The sequence below is a fragment of the Electrona antarctica genome (genome assembly GCF_951216825.1).
Source record: "Electrona antarctica genome assembly, chromosome: 13".
NCBI classification, from domain to species: domain Eukaryota; kingdom Metazoa; phylum Chordata; class Actinopteri; order Myctophiformes; family Myctophidae; genus Electrona; species Electrona antarctica.
Window position 1 is genome coordinate 14,623,764 of NC_136794.1, and position 15,119 is coordinate 14,638,882.

The window sequence follows — 15,119 nt, forward strand, 5'->3', positions numbered from 1 at the left end:
AACCCTATATATTCAAGTCTCTTCACTCAAAACGGCCGTTCTACAAGCTAACGAGTCGCGTGCAACGTTTGTGGGCTTGTAGGTCGACTATTTAGGATGACTGGTCACCCCTGGAATAATAGGGATGTGAGTGTTCAAGTGGTGATGAACTGAGATGGTAGTTTCTGGTTGAAATAAACACCTGCTTACTTTTAGCTAACCATGACACATATCCAGTCCATCACATCCCACAGGAACACTTCCAGAACCTCTCAGGCATACAGCAGGCTGCTGTCTGCTCTCTGGTGTGTATGACATTTTTGACGTGCAAAATACTGCACATGAGTACTTACAGTTGTCATCTACTATGAGTTAAAACAGTGGTTCTCAAAGTGAGGTCCGGGGACCCCCAGGTGTGCATGAGGAGGTTCTAGGCAGGGGGTCACCAATAAATTAGTTTATATAGCATCACAATTAGTTTAACCATGTTAAACCTATATCAATCAATAAAGCTCAAACTGCGTCGCATCGCGCTTGTAGATCTGCTATTCTAAAAAAGCCTTGTCACAGGGCAGCCCGTGCCCTATAGACAATAGTAGAGACATTGCACACAACTTACAGCTGCTTCCATTTGATGATCATCATCATGCCGGCCGGCTTGGAAGTGTCTGTTTGGGTGTAGCTGTTTGCAATATTATTATAAAGTGTAGTTGGTATATTATGTGCATTATTGGTATCTAAAGTCTAAAATATGATATATATGTGGTGTACAAGTTTTAGGTATAATGGTATTGCTGTTTTATAGGATATCAGATATATAGAGATTAGTTAATTGACAGTAAATTGCTAATCAGTGTTCTGGGTGTGGCTCGCCCGTTATAAAAGGGAGGCTTCAGGTGAGGAGTCTCAGTTGTGACTTGGAGCTGACTAGTACAACACTAAGGGAGAGCTGCCAGGGCCTTCATGTGTAAGGTTTAGCCTGTTTACACAGTTTCTCAAGTTCTTAGTTTGTTGTGTTTATTTAGTTTAGCTTTTCAAGTGTTCATTTAAAAGTTTGAAGTTATTCAAAGTTATTTTTGGCCAGCCTTATTCGTATTATTGTCATTGTCTGCCTAGGCCTACTGTGTATAATATATGCTGCACTGCTATTTATTAGGTGTTTGTGGAGGGAAATAAACATAAAAAGCCGTGGATTTCTAGACTTTGAACTGTTCTTATTTGAACATAATTATTTTGAGATGTCCCATCCAAATGCATATTTATTTTATTTGGGGGTACTTTTGACATGAAAAGGTACCACTGAGAACCAGTGAGTTAAAGCTATCGTTCCATGCTAACGTACAGACAGTAGTTTAATTAGTTGAAGTTAATGTAAATAGTTTATAACTATTCGATTACCACGGCACCATGTGGTGAAGCAGATTCCATGTGTCAACCTCATCTATGGCAGTAAAGCATCTCGAATTGTGTGAATCCTCCTCAGAGCAGTAAAATCTTCTGAGGGTTTATGGGAGTCCCCCCCCCCCCCCCCCCCTTCGGCACACGTGAGGTGGATTTATGTTTGCCAGCATCTGCGATGAAGATTTTATTCTGTCATAAATCCCTCTTGTGTGTGTGTGTGTGTGTGTGTGTGTGTGTGTGTGTGTGTGTGTGTGTGTGTGTGTGTGTGTGTGTGTGTGTGTGTAGGAGTGCAAGTACAAGTTCCGTGAGTGAAGGTGCAGTGTGTGTGTACTGTATGTGATTTAGTGTGTGGTGGTCATGCAATAGGGAGCCGTATGGGTGGGGGCCGGGGGGGGTTAATCTCATCGACCCAGGCTTATCTAGTCTCATATTGTGGCTTGTTTCAATAAGAATGGTGAATATCCAGTAACACAGATCAGTCCACATCCCACCAACACTTTCATCCAGGTGTGTCGCCTTGACCATGTATTTCAACTGGGGAAAACTGTGCATGCGCATGTGTGTGCGTGCGCATGTGTGTGCGTGCGTACGTGCGTGTGCTATTTAGACATACTCCGGTCAAGCTGTACAGATTGCTTGACCACAAATGCTAAGAATGTTATTTAGATAATGTGTTGTTTAGACAGATGCTAGGTTTAGTTACTTTGAAGCACAAAATTATTTTCTTTGAACTATATGTGACTATTTGCCTATTTTCCCTGTTGTTTGTTGACTAGGATTCATGTCATTATTGTGTGTGTGTGAAGCCGGGTCTTGAATCCACAAACAGCATAAGCCATGGATCTGTTGTGCTGCTCATTATTAACTTAACATTAAATTGTTTCGATCTCTGCTGTTCCAGAGGGGCCACTTAAACACCAACTGTACACAGACTGGTGACCTCTATTTACATTAAACATTCGGATTGATGTGAAAATTGCAGTTTGTGCATTATGGAAATGCTGCATCGTAAACAGCATCTATTAGCCATATTAAACCTCTAGAACAGGTTTGCACAATTTAAAATGTTATGTAAGCGTTGGCTGGGTACACTGTGAGGTACGTCACTCAAAACTCAGTATTCCCCATTACCCTGACTTATTTTAGTGAACATCTTCATGTTAACTTTGTGTCTCATTACTTTAGAAGAGTTGACAGAGATTAAACGAAAGCGTTGAATGAAGTGGTTGTTTGTATTGATGATTATAACCTGTTTTCCTTGCTTATTTCTTTCTTGAAAATAGAAATGGTGGAGCTAATTTACCTAGAGAATGTTACCTACTTTTATACCTGTAAACCTGTGATGTGACAATAAAGTAGAATCTTGGTTCAGGATATCTTGATAGCATACTGACCTCTCTCTCTCTCTCTCTCTCTCTCTCTCTCTCTCTCTCTCTCTCTCTCTCTCTCTCTCTGTCTAGGTCCACATTGGAGCTGCTCACATTCTGACTGGATGTTGTGAGCTCTCTCCTCTTTGACGCTGTATTCAGTGACATAGAGAGGTTCAGTCATGGCCAGGACTATTCCCAGAAGAGTGTCATCCCCTCCGGAGGAGTGATCAACGCACAGAGATCTGACTCCCACACTTCAAAAAGTGAGGGTACCAGTTGAGTCAAAGAAGGTTCCTCAAATGAGATGATGACATTTTGAAGCCCTGCCAATAAGACTCTTTATATTATCTGCCCCTGTTGTCTGGGGTCTCCTTTTTACCTCCACTTGTCCTCAGTAGCCTGTCAACATGCGTCCGTCTCTGGCCACCGCGGTCCTTCCAGCCAGGACGCGCTCCCACAACACCCCTAACCTGTCGGTGGGGAGCCGCGATCACCTGTCGGCCCCTCGCCGACGCAGCCCCCACCTGCGACACACCCTCAGCCCCGACAACCTGCGCAGCCTGGCGGAGAGGGGCGGGGCGTCCTCGGACACCACCTCCGTCATGAGCGCCCCCATCGGCCTGTCGAGGGCCAACAGCGACACGGACCTCGTGACGTCACAGGGTCGCTCGTCTCTGACGGCCAACACACTGGAGTTTACGATGAACCGCGGCCAGAACCTGGTCATCTCGTGGGACATCAAGGAGGAGGTGGACGCCACAGACTGGATTGGCCTGTACCACATCGGTGAGCCTAAAATGTAAAGATAGACAGATGAAAATCGCTGGGAAGTTGTCGCTATTTCTCAGTCATGTTATGAACGTGGAATGTATTTTAGCTTGTTTATATGGATGACGTGTCGTATGCACACAGACTGAATGTCGGTTACACAGCGGTGTCCCAAAGATCGCCAGCACGCTGCTGTGGTTGAATTTGCATTATAAAACATTGAACATTGATTAGTATTGCATTTGTCCCCCAAAGGCGACAATTATTCAAGGTTTAATTAGACCTAGTGTGTTATGAGTAATGATTGCGATTATGGTTGTGATGAGGATTGGGAAATTCATTAAACAGCATTTCGATTAAAATAGTAATTGTGTTTGGAAAAATACAAAGTAGTGTTAAAAGCATTGTTGACTACATGAATCCCAGCAGCTCTATTCTGTGAACATCTTAAAAGCAAAACATTCTGCAAAAATAGAAGAACATTTGGCAAAAATAGAAGAACCTGAACCTTAGGCGAAAATACAAGAACAATTGGCAAAAACAGGAAATGGCCACTCAGAGGAAAATAGCTGATTTTTACAAGCTTATTACGAACTTGTAGATCGTCTATTGTCGCTATTTGGCATTTAACAAATCATAATGGTTTAAGTGGGTAAGTTGGGACTTAAAAGAATATCTAACAATTACAATGTGCCTCAAGCTCAGACATCATACTCGTACATTACAACATAGAGAAAAACTTAAAACACAGACCTTTAGCTTTGAAATTGCAGGCGTTCATTCAGGACCTGAGCTGACCTGACACTAGTCCTGTTTTAAATGGTTTAGAGACAACCAGCTGATCCTGGTGTTTTAATTTGAGAGCAGAGGATAGTCAGGATCCTCCAATGCAGTAGTCAATACTGAAACACAAGCTCTGCACTGAGGCTGAAGGCTGAGTCAACGGCGTGTACGATAACACACACACCATCACAAAACTACACACGCCTCCCCGTGCTAGCCGGGTCTCCAATAATGCCTGCTGATCCTGCTTAGGGACAGTTATTTGACAGGAAGGAAATAAATTGACCCACGTGCTGAAGAGTGCTGTCGCACTCCAACAAATGTGTCCATCCCGGTGAAAAACAATATGCCAATTGTGTACAGCCGGCATTATTTGTTGACACAGATTTACTTTTTACTTTTTAAGTCAAGTTGGGTCAAATCAAACTTTAACCCTATACACATCATTCACCACTGTCCAGGGACGTGGTGGGCCCATAATTCAGCCCGGGAAGTGGAGTTGCGGAGGCCCTCTATAGGCGCGCGGACAAAATTAATTTTATTAATACAAAAAAAAAAACGGCTGGCTCAGACCGGCCTGGACTGGACCGGCCGTTCGGGAGTTGTCCCGAATTTCCCCATGGCCAGCACGTCCCTGCCACTGTCCCCCAGGGGTCACTCACAACGCATCCTACTGTGAGCGAGCTCTTCTATTTTTGAGGGGAGCTAGCCCCCCAGCGTTGTGTGCTTGTGTGTACCCCATAGCGATGATTTGATTGACTGAGCACCCCTTAGCGATGATTTGATTGGCTGAGCAAAGTACGAATTGAGGATAAAAAGTGAGGACAGAAAAACGCAAATTGTGATTGTCCGGAATGAGATGATGTATTTTTTTTACTGAATGTTTGCCTATTATGACATGAGCAGAATTGTGACACTGGGGTTCATGTGGTTAACTGACTACACAAATCATCACATACAGTATGCAGAGATGCAAAGTAAATCCACAAACATAATTAAGATTTCCATGCAAATGAGAAGCTTTCTGGATGAGTGTTGTTTCTTAAGACAGAACTAGATTAAGCCGTCCTTGATCTCCCCTCATCAGGTAATCAATGCATCAATTAAACCCACATTGACCTCTAGGTTTTTTACGGTTTGGATCTGATGGCTCGTTAACCTCTACAGTGTGTGTGTGTGTGTGGGGGAGGGGGAGGGGGGGGGGGGGGGGGGGGGTTGTGACATGGCGCCGGATCTCAGAATATTGATCAGGATGCCAGTAGCACTTCATTACCTTGCCCAGGGTCCTATCCACTGGGGGCTTCACTGCACACATGCAATGATAAGCGCACAAACATGCATGCACACACACACACACACACATACTCTATTTTACTTTATTTCTCTCTCTCTCTCTCTCTCTCTCTTTCTCACACGCACGCACGCACGCATGCGCGCGCGCGCACATACACATGCGTACAGACACCTGCATGTGTGCTGACACAAACTCGATGCATACACCCAAAAGCACACATGCACATACAGTACCTGTATGCGAATACATACACACAGTAGCACTCAGGCCTGCATGGCACCTGTCCATGTGCATGCACGCACGCACGCACACACACACACACACACACACACACACACACACACACACACACACACACACACACACACTGGCAGGTCATCTCAGTCGGGTGCTTCATTACTCTGCAGGGTGTAAAACTGCTACGTGCAGCGGAATTCCCCCTATAACGTCCCCCCCTCCCCCTCCCCCGTACTCTCCGTGAGTTTGGTGTTTTTGTCCTTTGTAGTTTGGAGGTTGTGGGGAAGTTATTTTGGGAGCAGATTTCACTGATTCCAGGAAAACTCAAAGAGGATAACACACTGCGTTTTTTGGGAGACAAGCTCAGCAGAGTAAAGACACTGAGAACAGATGCTGCTCAGTTACAGTACAGCAAAGACGTTAAGTCAATTTGAATTCAGGTCAAATTATGTCGCCTTGTGACACGTGATCTTCGAGGAAAAGTGGAGCTGAACAAGTATAGACCCCTGAATAATAACTCTTCACAGACCATTGGGCATGGGCAGTAATGTCATGTAAATTGGGCAGTGGCCAGACTGGCCACATAAGTTATCAGACATACCGGTAAGTAAAGTGGCCGCTTGGGAATTTAGAAAGTTCCCGGTTCAATCCTTGGCTCTCCCTAGGTTAGTGTCGGAGTGTTCTTGAGCAAGACCCTGAAAGTGAACCCCTAACTGTTCCCAATGAGCAGGTTGGTGCCTTGCATGGGTAGCTGTCGGTGTGTGAATGAGTGAAGGTAATGCACATTGTAAAGCACTTTCCATCCCATCCCAGCGCCTCCATCCCAAGTTGGGATGGAGGCGCAATTTAAATGCTACATTGTACCATTTAGATATTATGTAGAAACCACTTCACAGAGTGTGTACTATGGGTGTCTTGTTTATGGTGAATGACGGGTGGGGGTGAGATCTTACTAAGTTACTATCTAATTTTATTTTGTTAAGAACTAAATCATGTTTTTGACTTTGTTATTATTGCTATTCAAACTGTGTGCGTGCACAAGTGTGTAAACACAAGTTAACACACGCACACGCGCGCGCGCGTGTGCGTGTGTTACACACACACACACACACACACACACACACACACACACACACACACACACACACACACACACACACACATTAGACAGCTACACGTGTTCCTACCTACTGTACACACAGCCGTAACAGATTGTATCTCATCGTTCCTAGATGAAACCAGTCCGTCCAACGTGTGGGATTGTAAGAACCGAGGTGTGAACGGAACCCAGAGGGGACAGATTGTCTGGAGACTAGAACCTGGTCCCTACTTTATGGAACGTAAGTAAACAAACGCATACAATGGGTGGTTTCTTAAATAAGGTCTGAGGGAGAGCTTCCCGGCTCGAAGTGTGACCAGTAAAATACCCACGACGGGAGCAGCATTCTGGTGTGCAGATTGTATTGTTGATGTTTTGACCCCGCACCCTGCCCAGCAGGACATGATGTGCATGTTTTTTATCACTTTGTGACACCTTTTTCATTGGTTTCTTAAATATGACATTTGGAACAATATGAGATTACATTTGGCTGATAGAGCATAATAGACATATTGTCGCTGTTGGACAAGATAATTGTCAATATTATATTTCATCTTCTTATGTTTGCCCTATTTTATATTTCACACAAAAGAAGCAGAAATAGCCTATCTACAAGAGCTTATAGCTTGTCTATTTTCACTTTCTTCTTCTTATGTTTTCCCTCGCCTATAGTTATGCCACCAGTTAAGACTGTCTGTCGATTATATAAATATTTAACCAATGAAAAAAATTTAGCCTGTGACTAAATAATAACCGCATTGACTACACAGATTGTTTTTCCATTTATTGAAAAGTAATAGTTATACGATGAATCATTTCATGACAAAGCAATTTGTGCCCCTTTTGTCTTTAGGATTGGTATTGGATTAGTTCCGTTATGTCTCTACCTGTATGTCATGTGAACTATTATGATTTTAACACATTGTTATATACAGTATATATATATATATATATATATATATATATATATATATACATACATACATACACACACTACGCGGTATACTGTAGTCCTTAGCATACAGCAGTATCCCAGGTTGTCCCAGACATAGTCATAATTCGGTGTAAATTATTTAGAATCCATTGTGCTGATGTACAGAAGTAGTACACTGGTGACAGGTTATGATGTATGATGCTATTCTCATCCCTGTATGTTGGGCTCTTTCTACAGTATATTCTATTTTTGGATGCTGAAATGACCCCATTTAAAGTCTGATCTATTTTTGAAAGAGTCTCACTGCAAGGCTTATTAAAAGGAAATGTACTCTGCTACAGAATATTTATAGATATGAAAAAGGATGTGCCATGTAAGTATATTTATAAAAAGAAAGAATGAAAGGTTACAGTATATTTATAATCGTTGAAAAGAGAGATAACTGTACTGGCCCAAAAGTTATGCTGATGATGACTGTGTTTCTTTGTCTCGTCTGTCTGTCTGTCTGTCTGTCTGTCTGTCTGTCTGTCTGTCTGTCTGTCTGTCTGTCTGTCTGTCTGTCTGTCTGTCTGTCTGTCTGTCTGTCTGTCTGTCTGTCTGTCTGTCTCTGTCTCTGTCTCTGTCTCTGTCTCTGTGTCTGTTTGCAGCAGAGACTAAGATCAGTTTTAAGTACTACCATGGAGTGAGTGGAGCACTGAGAGCCACCACCCCCTGCATCACCGTTAAGAACCCTGGAGCCCTGGTGCGTGCACATGCATGTGTATAGGCATGTATTTGCGAATACAATGCATGCATGACAATGTGCTGAAGCTTATGTTGGGTATGTGTGGATGATGTGTACAAATATGTACAGTACAAGTGTTTTTAAGTGTGTGTGTGTGTGTGTGTCTGTGTGTGTGCGTGTGCGGGGGCGTGCGTGTGCGCGTGCGTGCGTGCGTGCGTGCACAACCCGGCCAGTGGGGCCATGACAAATTGAGGAGGACGCAGGCAGTGTAATACTTTAACAATAATTTATTAACAAAATATAACTTAAAATTATGCAAACAAAACTATTCAAACAAAAGAGTGTGGGATGTGTAAGTCAGTGTGTACGTATGTGTGATAAATGGGAAAGCAAAAGTAGGGTGCTGTCATCAGGAGAGGAAGATATAGAATGGCTGCCGCACACACTTTTATAGGACTCCATGGAGCATTGATCAGGTGCTCCCAATGCACCTAATTGGGAAGATTGGGAACCTCATTGGCCGAAGCCTACAAAGATCGGTAGGGGAAACACCAGGGGAGTACCTACCGCTACACTAGACAGACACAGACAACACAGGCCTGTGCGTGTGCGTGTGCGTGTGCGCGTGTGTGTGTGTGTGTGTGTGTGTGTGTGTACAGTGTATGCATGTGCTTGCTTGCTTGTATGTATGTATGTATAATTCTGATGTAATAAATAGAGACATAATATTCCATTATTGGTGATGTATGTCTGAATTGATGGATTATGTGTGTCTTCTTCAGGTGGAGGGCGTGTCAGAACAGGTGGGCACAGACCACCCGAGAAAACTAATCAGCTTCACTTTAACAGGTGAGTTCAGAACTGTGTGTGTGTGTGTGTGTGTGTGTGTGTGTGTGTGTGTGTGTGTGTGTGTGTGTGTGTGTGTGTGTGTGTGTGTGTGTGTGTGTGTGTGTGTGTGTGTGTGTGTGTGTGTGTGTGTGTGTGTGTGTGTGTGTGTTAATGAGAGTGTGACATGTCATTGTTAATTGTAATTGTTTACTGTAAATACATGTATGGTACAGTGCAGTACTGAGTAGTACAGTATGGAGTAGTACAGTACAGAGAACAGTACAGTACAGTACATACGCGGCATGTGGCCCTCATGTGCAGAAGCGTAGCTGATCAAAGCCAGAGCGCCCACGTCTGAAACGGCCTTAACCGTTTCCGCGCCATTGCCATAGATCTCCGTCAATTAAAGCCTTATTATTTAATGCTACCCTTAATGCCATTGACGTAGCCCTACGGCAATTGCCCCTTTATAGCGCTTTTGATTGATCAAGCCATAATGCTACTCACGTTAGCATCGGGTTGCTAGCTGTTGTTGTCATAACACTGGGTCGCGCCATCTTAGATCGTGGGGAACAGGAGGTGCATAGGAAATTATCTATTCAGCTGTCTTCAAGATATTTTGTTAAAATGTGTGCAAGTGGACTGAAATATTGACTTTTACAGCACTGATTTTAAAGAATACTTCCTATTTATTCAGTTGATCGAGGTCCCCAGGTCTCTATTCAAATTCATATCCTCTTTAACCAAACCCTATAACCATATTGTTTAAAATAGCTGTTCTGCAAGCTCACTTGTACGTAGATGTGCTATTTTCAACGAATGTTTGTCCCCAGAATAGGGACTCTAGGGATCTATACTGCACTATAGTGGTTAAAATGTCACTGGGTATACAGGGATAAAATAAATAGTATTAAAGGCGTTAGACTTTTGCAGAGCAGTTTGTCAGAGTGAGCAGCTTCTTCAGGTTTGATTTCATAGAGCGTTTGGCATAGCTGAGACAGCACCTCTCTCCTTTCCGAGAGGGAGCAGTGTTTCAGAGTGACGAGGGCAGAGGAGTAATGTTGATAGCTATAGCCCAGTACAATGCGGCATGGTCTTGTTTTGGACTTTCTCCAAACTCCGGTGAGACTTGGTCAAGGATGAGTGAATGCCAGACAGGTGTAGCCTACAATATTCCAGAGAGGGTCAAATGCAGGTGTGTCAAACCGTCCCGTGGGATGATTTCGGCTACTTTTCATTGGTTCAATATTTTCGAAACAACACACAGACGTAGTAATCAAAAACCTCAAATTTAGATTTCCTCCTGACAGCAACAAAATATTCACATCCTTATTTATTACAAATCTATTACCATAATTATGTACAGTATCTTACTGCTCTTGCCACTATATCTCCTTAGCCCTGCCTGCAGCCGGCCCAGTATGTACATACAGTAGTACAAGAATAGACTGCAGTTAACCAGCCGGCACCGCTATGTGTGACTCGTCAACCCTCTGTCTGTCTTTGTTACACATGGACGTTCTATATTATGTATTATATGTATACATATTACTGGTTGAGCCAAAAGCGTAGATCTGCTCCAACATTTCACTGCTTTGCTTGGCAGATCTTCGAGCCATTGGGCTGAAGAAGGGCATGTTCTTCAACCCTGACCCCTACCTGAAGATGTCCATCCACCCTGGCAAGAGGAGTGTCTTCCCGACATTCAGCCACCATGGCCAGGAGAGACGCTCCGCCATCATCGCTAACACCACCAACCCCGTCTGGCACGGAGAGGTGAGGACGTCAGGGATCTGTACTAGTGTCTTTTCTGTTTTCTGTTATGGTCACAATGTGTCGCAGCCCGACATGTTGTGCGAAAGCCTTCCCCCACAATTAACAGTTTGACTGCAGAATTAATTAATCACAATGCCCCGTTGACTGCCTAGAATTTACTAGCCTCGATACCCAGGCTTTCATTTCGTCTGCGCGAAAAATTAAAGCCTGGATTTACGCATGGGCTGCACTGGCCTAAACGTGGGAGTCAACCCTTCCGCGTAGGCGTCGCTTCAAATGATGTGACGTCAGGGCTCTGAGCGGTGTGCACCAAAATAACACCGTGAGGAAATCATTACCAGTGGAACTTCAAACGAGGGGTTGGGGGAGAGAGACCGGGGCTGACGGACAGATCGGTGAACCAATCAGGGTGTGCGCAAATCTGAGCCGCGGCCCTCCCATCTAGGCCAGAAATGTCTAGCGTTAGCTCAGGCTAAGAATTTACTAACCTTTGAAGAACCACCGCGCCGACGTCATTGTTCCTTTTCATGAAAATCCACTTTAATCTTAAAACGTATTAAAAATGCAAATTAAACAATGAAAACGTAACTCGTGTAACCCGTTATTGGGAGGGAAGCTGTTCTACAATCAATTAACTTGTGAAACTCGTGAATGGGAGGGACAGTGTTAAGGATGCTGGGTTTAAGTGGTTAGGTAGTTAAATTGTGATATTATTACTGCACACGCATGCATTGCACGCACACACATACAGCTGTAGAAATGTAGTGTACAATGACAATGTACTGACTGTACTACTTCACTGTATCTTCCTCTTTCCACAGAAATATACATTTGTAGCTCTAATGACGGACATCTTGTACATTGAGGTAAAGGACAAGTTTGCCAAAAGTCGACCGATCATCAAACGCTTCCTGGGGCAGCTAACCATCCCTGTGCAGAGGCTTATAGAAAAAATACCTGGGTAGGTAATACTGTGTGTGCAGACACGCACACATGCACATGAACACCCACAACCACATGCGCACGCACGCACGCACGCACACACGCACACACCCACACCATTATGTTTTTGGGCCTGTCCTTTTCGGTCCGTCCATCCGTCTGTGGTTTTGTCTGTTAATAATTCATCTCGGACACCGCTTGACCGAGTGGCACACTCCCAGTAGGCCACGGAATAACCTCTGACCCAAATCTTTCAAATTGGCCTCATAGTGGCACTGTTACAGTCACGTAATAACTACCCATGAACCTTAGATCGTACAGTAAAAAATCCTCTGGATTCCTTGGATTGTGACTTAACTCAGACATTAAACACCCCCCACAGCCCAAATGGAATAATCCATGTTTTATGTTATGCAATCAGACTGATCAAACTGATTCGACTAACAATCTCTCAGTCGAACCATTATTATTTGAATGATTCGACTACCAGTCGACTATAGGCAACATTTGGCCAATCAGATTCGATTCTATACATTCTTAGTCGGGGACAGGCCTAGTTGAAAGTTAATTGATCATATTTTGTTTTCTGCAGCATTCAACCAGTGAGCTTCTCTTTGTGTCGCCGCCTGCCCACGGAGCATGTGAGTGGTCAGATGACATTCAAGGTGGAGCTTACCTCAACGGGGCCAGATGGTGAGAGTTCTCTACATGAATAATAATGTCTCCATCTTTTTATTCTCTTCTTACTTCTGCTGCTATTTTTTTTATTCTTTATTTAGGGACATCCACAATCATATTATACAACCATTTTTCAAATAGTATTTCTTTGTCCACAGTTTTTCTTTCTTTCTTTTTTTTCTTTTTTAATAATAAAATAAAATAATAATAATAAAATAAAGCATATGGGAGACATGGATGATGTGTACAGAAATGTTAAAGTACAATACAATATAATAAATACTCATAGGAAACAACAAAACCAAAAGAGAGAGACATGAGTAAGACAGAATCATTCAATCCTTGCCGCTACAAAATCTGGTCGCAAAGGAATAATATATTCCACCCAGTTAGACCAAAACTTTATACATTTCTCCTTCTGCAGTCTGAGAGAGAAAGTGATCTGTTCCATATTATAAATATAATTTACTATATCTATCCATTCTTTTATGGTGGGGGCCTCAGGAAGCAAGTAAATACTTTTCTACATGCAGATATCAGAATACCGAATAGGTATTCATCAGATCTTCCAGTCTGAAAATGTGCATGTCCCAAAAATAATGTAGTAAACTCTAAGGGCAAATTTGCACCAAATATTGTATTTAATGATCTCTGAAATTCTGTCCAGAAGGTTCTAATCACTGGGAACCCCCAGAAAATATGCCAATGGTTAGCCTCCCAAGACCCACACTGTCTCCAGCATGTTGCCTCCCCATTCGAAAAATGTGCCTTCTGTTTCGGCTTAATGAAGAAACGGACAAGTCATTTCCACCCAAATTCCCTCCATACATTTCCATCGGAATTGACATATCTCAGACCACTCATCGTTTGATATAATGTTACCTTCTGTTTGATAACAATCTTTAATCTTGAATGTTCTTTCCAGGTGCTTCTCCTGAGTCCATCATCGGCCTTTCATCACTGAACGGAGCTCCGGGGACTCCCTCTGATGATGAGGACCTTCCCCACCCCCTGCCAGGGGTGGTGATCCACTCCCCCACCGGCTCCCACTGTTCCAGGAGTATATGGGCAGGCGGGGCCATGGGCCATTCCTACCCGGAGAAGGATCCATGCGGAGCCGAGGGTGGAATCATGGGGTACCAAGTGTCGTCGTGTCCCGAATCGCTCCAGAGGTCGCTCAGCGAAGGCCTCGATGCCATTGAGGCCCCCAAGGGCCCCGGGGACCGGCCGTTTGGTGCCGCCACCCCAAAATTACACTCCAGCTTCCCGACACACACGCGGCTCAGCGCCATGCTCCACATCGACTCCGACGAGGACGAGGAGAGGTCGGTGATCCTGGACCTGCCGCCGATGCCGGGGTCACCACTGCTGCTGCTGAATGGGAACCCACCAGACATCCTCGAGGAAGAAGACCCTTTCCCTGATCTCCAGCAGGAGATGGACTCCTCTGTGATGACCTCCTCCATCACAGAGGAGCAGGGTGGAGGAGGAAGAGCGGCTGGAGACCACCCTGAAACACGGGTACTTATCAAGCCTGCAACAGTACTGGTTGAGTATCACAATACTATTGGTCATAATTAGAGCCCAACTAATGCCAGACTTTTGAGCCCGATGCCGATCCCGATTCTTTTAAAAGTCTTAGACCACAAATTACTGATGTTTTTAGTACCGAATAACCAAAATAATCATTTGAACTGGGGACCCCCCCCCCTCACCCTGACATGCACTTGTAGGAGTTGAGGTGTTACATTTAGTTTGACCTGGTTCCACAGATAAATATTGTGAATAGACTCACAAGATAGTAGATCAGCTTTCACAATCTTTGTTTCCTAGGTAATATTTCACAATTTGGGCAATGTTTGACCATTTCTTATTGTATACTGTAGTTTACAGTTAAAGCCCACTCGACACAAAATCATTTTCACTTCCTTCTTCTGTAACTGACATTCTAGGTGGCTCCTAACGTTGCGGTGGCGCCGGCCTTGGAGGAGGTCTCAGAAGAGCCAGAGGTGTTCTCTGAAGTGGAAGAAGCGCCGTTCACAGAGGCCGTGTCCCACGCTGCTCTGCCAGAGGGAGCGGAGGTGCGCGAGGAGGGGAGGGGCCAGGCCGAAGACGCCTCGTCAGAGATGGACACCTGCTCCATGGCGACGGCCCCACAGACAGCGTTCTCCTCGTCGGAGAGCTGTCCAATCACCATGACAACCGCCGTGGTGAGATCACATAATGGCCTCATGTGTATTCTAGAGACAATTACACATGTTACTCGTTGTATTTTCAATGTGTACATTTCTTTGATCAAGTATATT

At 44.1% G+C, this 15,119-nt stretch overlaps 1 protein-coding gene across 6 annotated transcripts in view; it reads left to right on the plus strand.

Annotated features, from left to right (window-relative positions):
• The first annotated feature begins 895 nt into the window (after nucleotides 1–895).
• The window catches only part of hecw2a (HECT, C2 and WW domain containing E3 ubiquitin protein ligase 2a), a 40,656-nt gene continuing 26,432 nt past the window's right edge, over nucleotides 896–15,119 (plus strand). For 2 of the 6 annotated variants that reach the window (XM_079518129.1, XM_079518130.1), the window contains exons 1-10: nucleotides 896–946; nucleotides 2,841–3,536; nucleotides 7,065–7,172; nucleotides 8,513–8,607; nucleotides 9,372–9,438; nucleotides 11,024–11,193; nucleotides 12,015–12,154; nucleotides 12,728–12,828; nucleotides 13,739–14,361; nucleotides 14,766–15,023. In XM_079518129.1, coding sequence (XP_079374255.1) covers nucleotides 3,158–3,536; nucleotides 7,065–7,172; nucleotides 8,513–8,607; nucleotides 9,372–9,438; nucleotides 11,024–11,193; nucleotides 12,015–12,154; nucleotides 12,728–12,828; nucleotides 13,739–14,361; nucleotides 14,766–15,023 — 1,941 coding nt within the window. In that variant the 5' untranslated portion in view covers nucleotides 896–946; nucleotides 2,841–3,157. The other 4 variants (XM_079518127.1, XM_079518128.1, XM_079518131.1 and 1 more) reach the window with 4 other exon arrangements.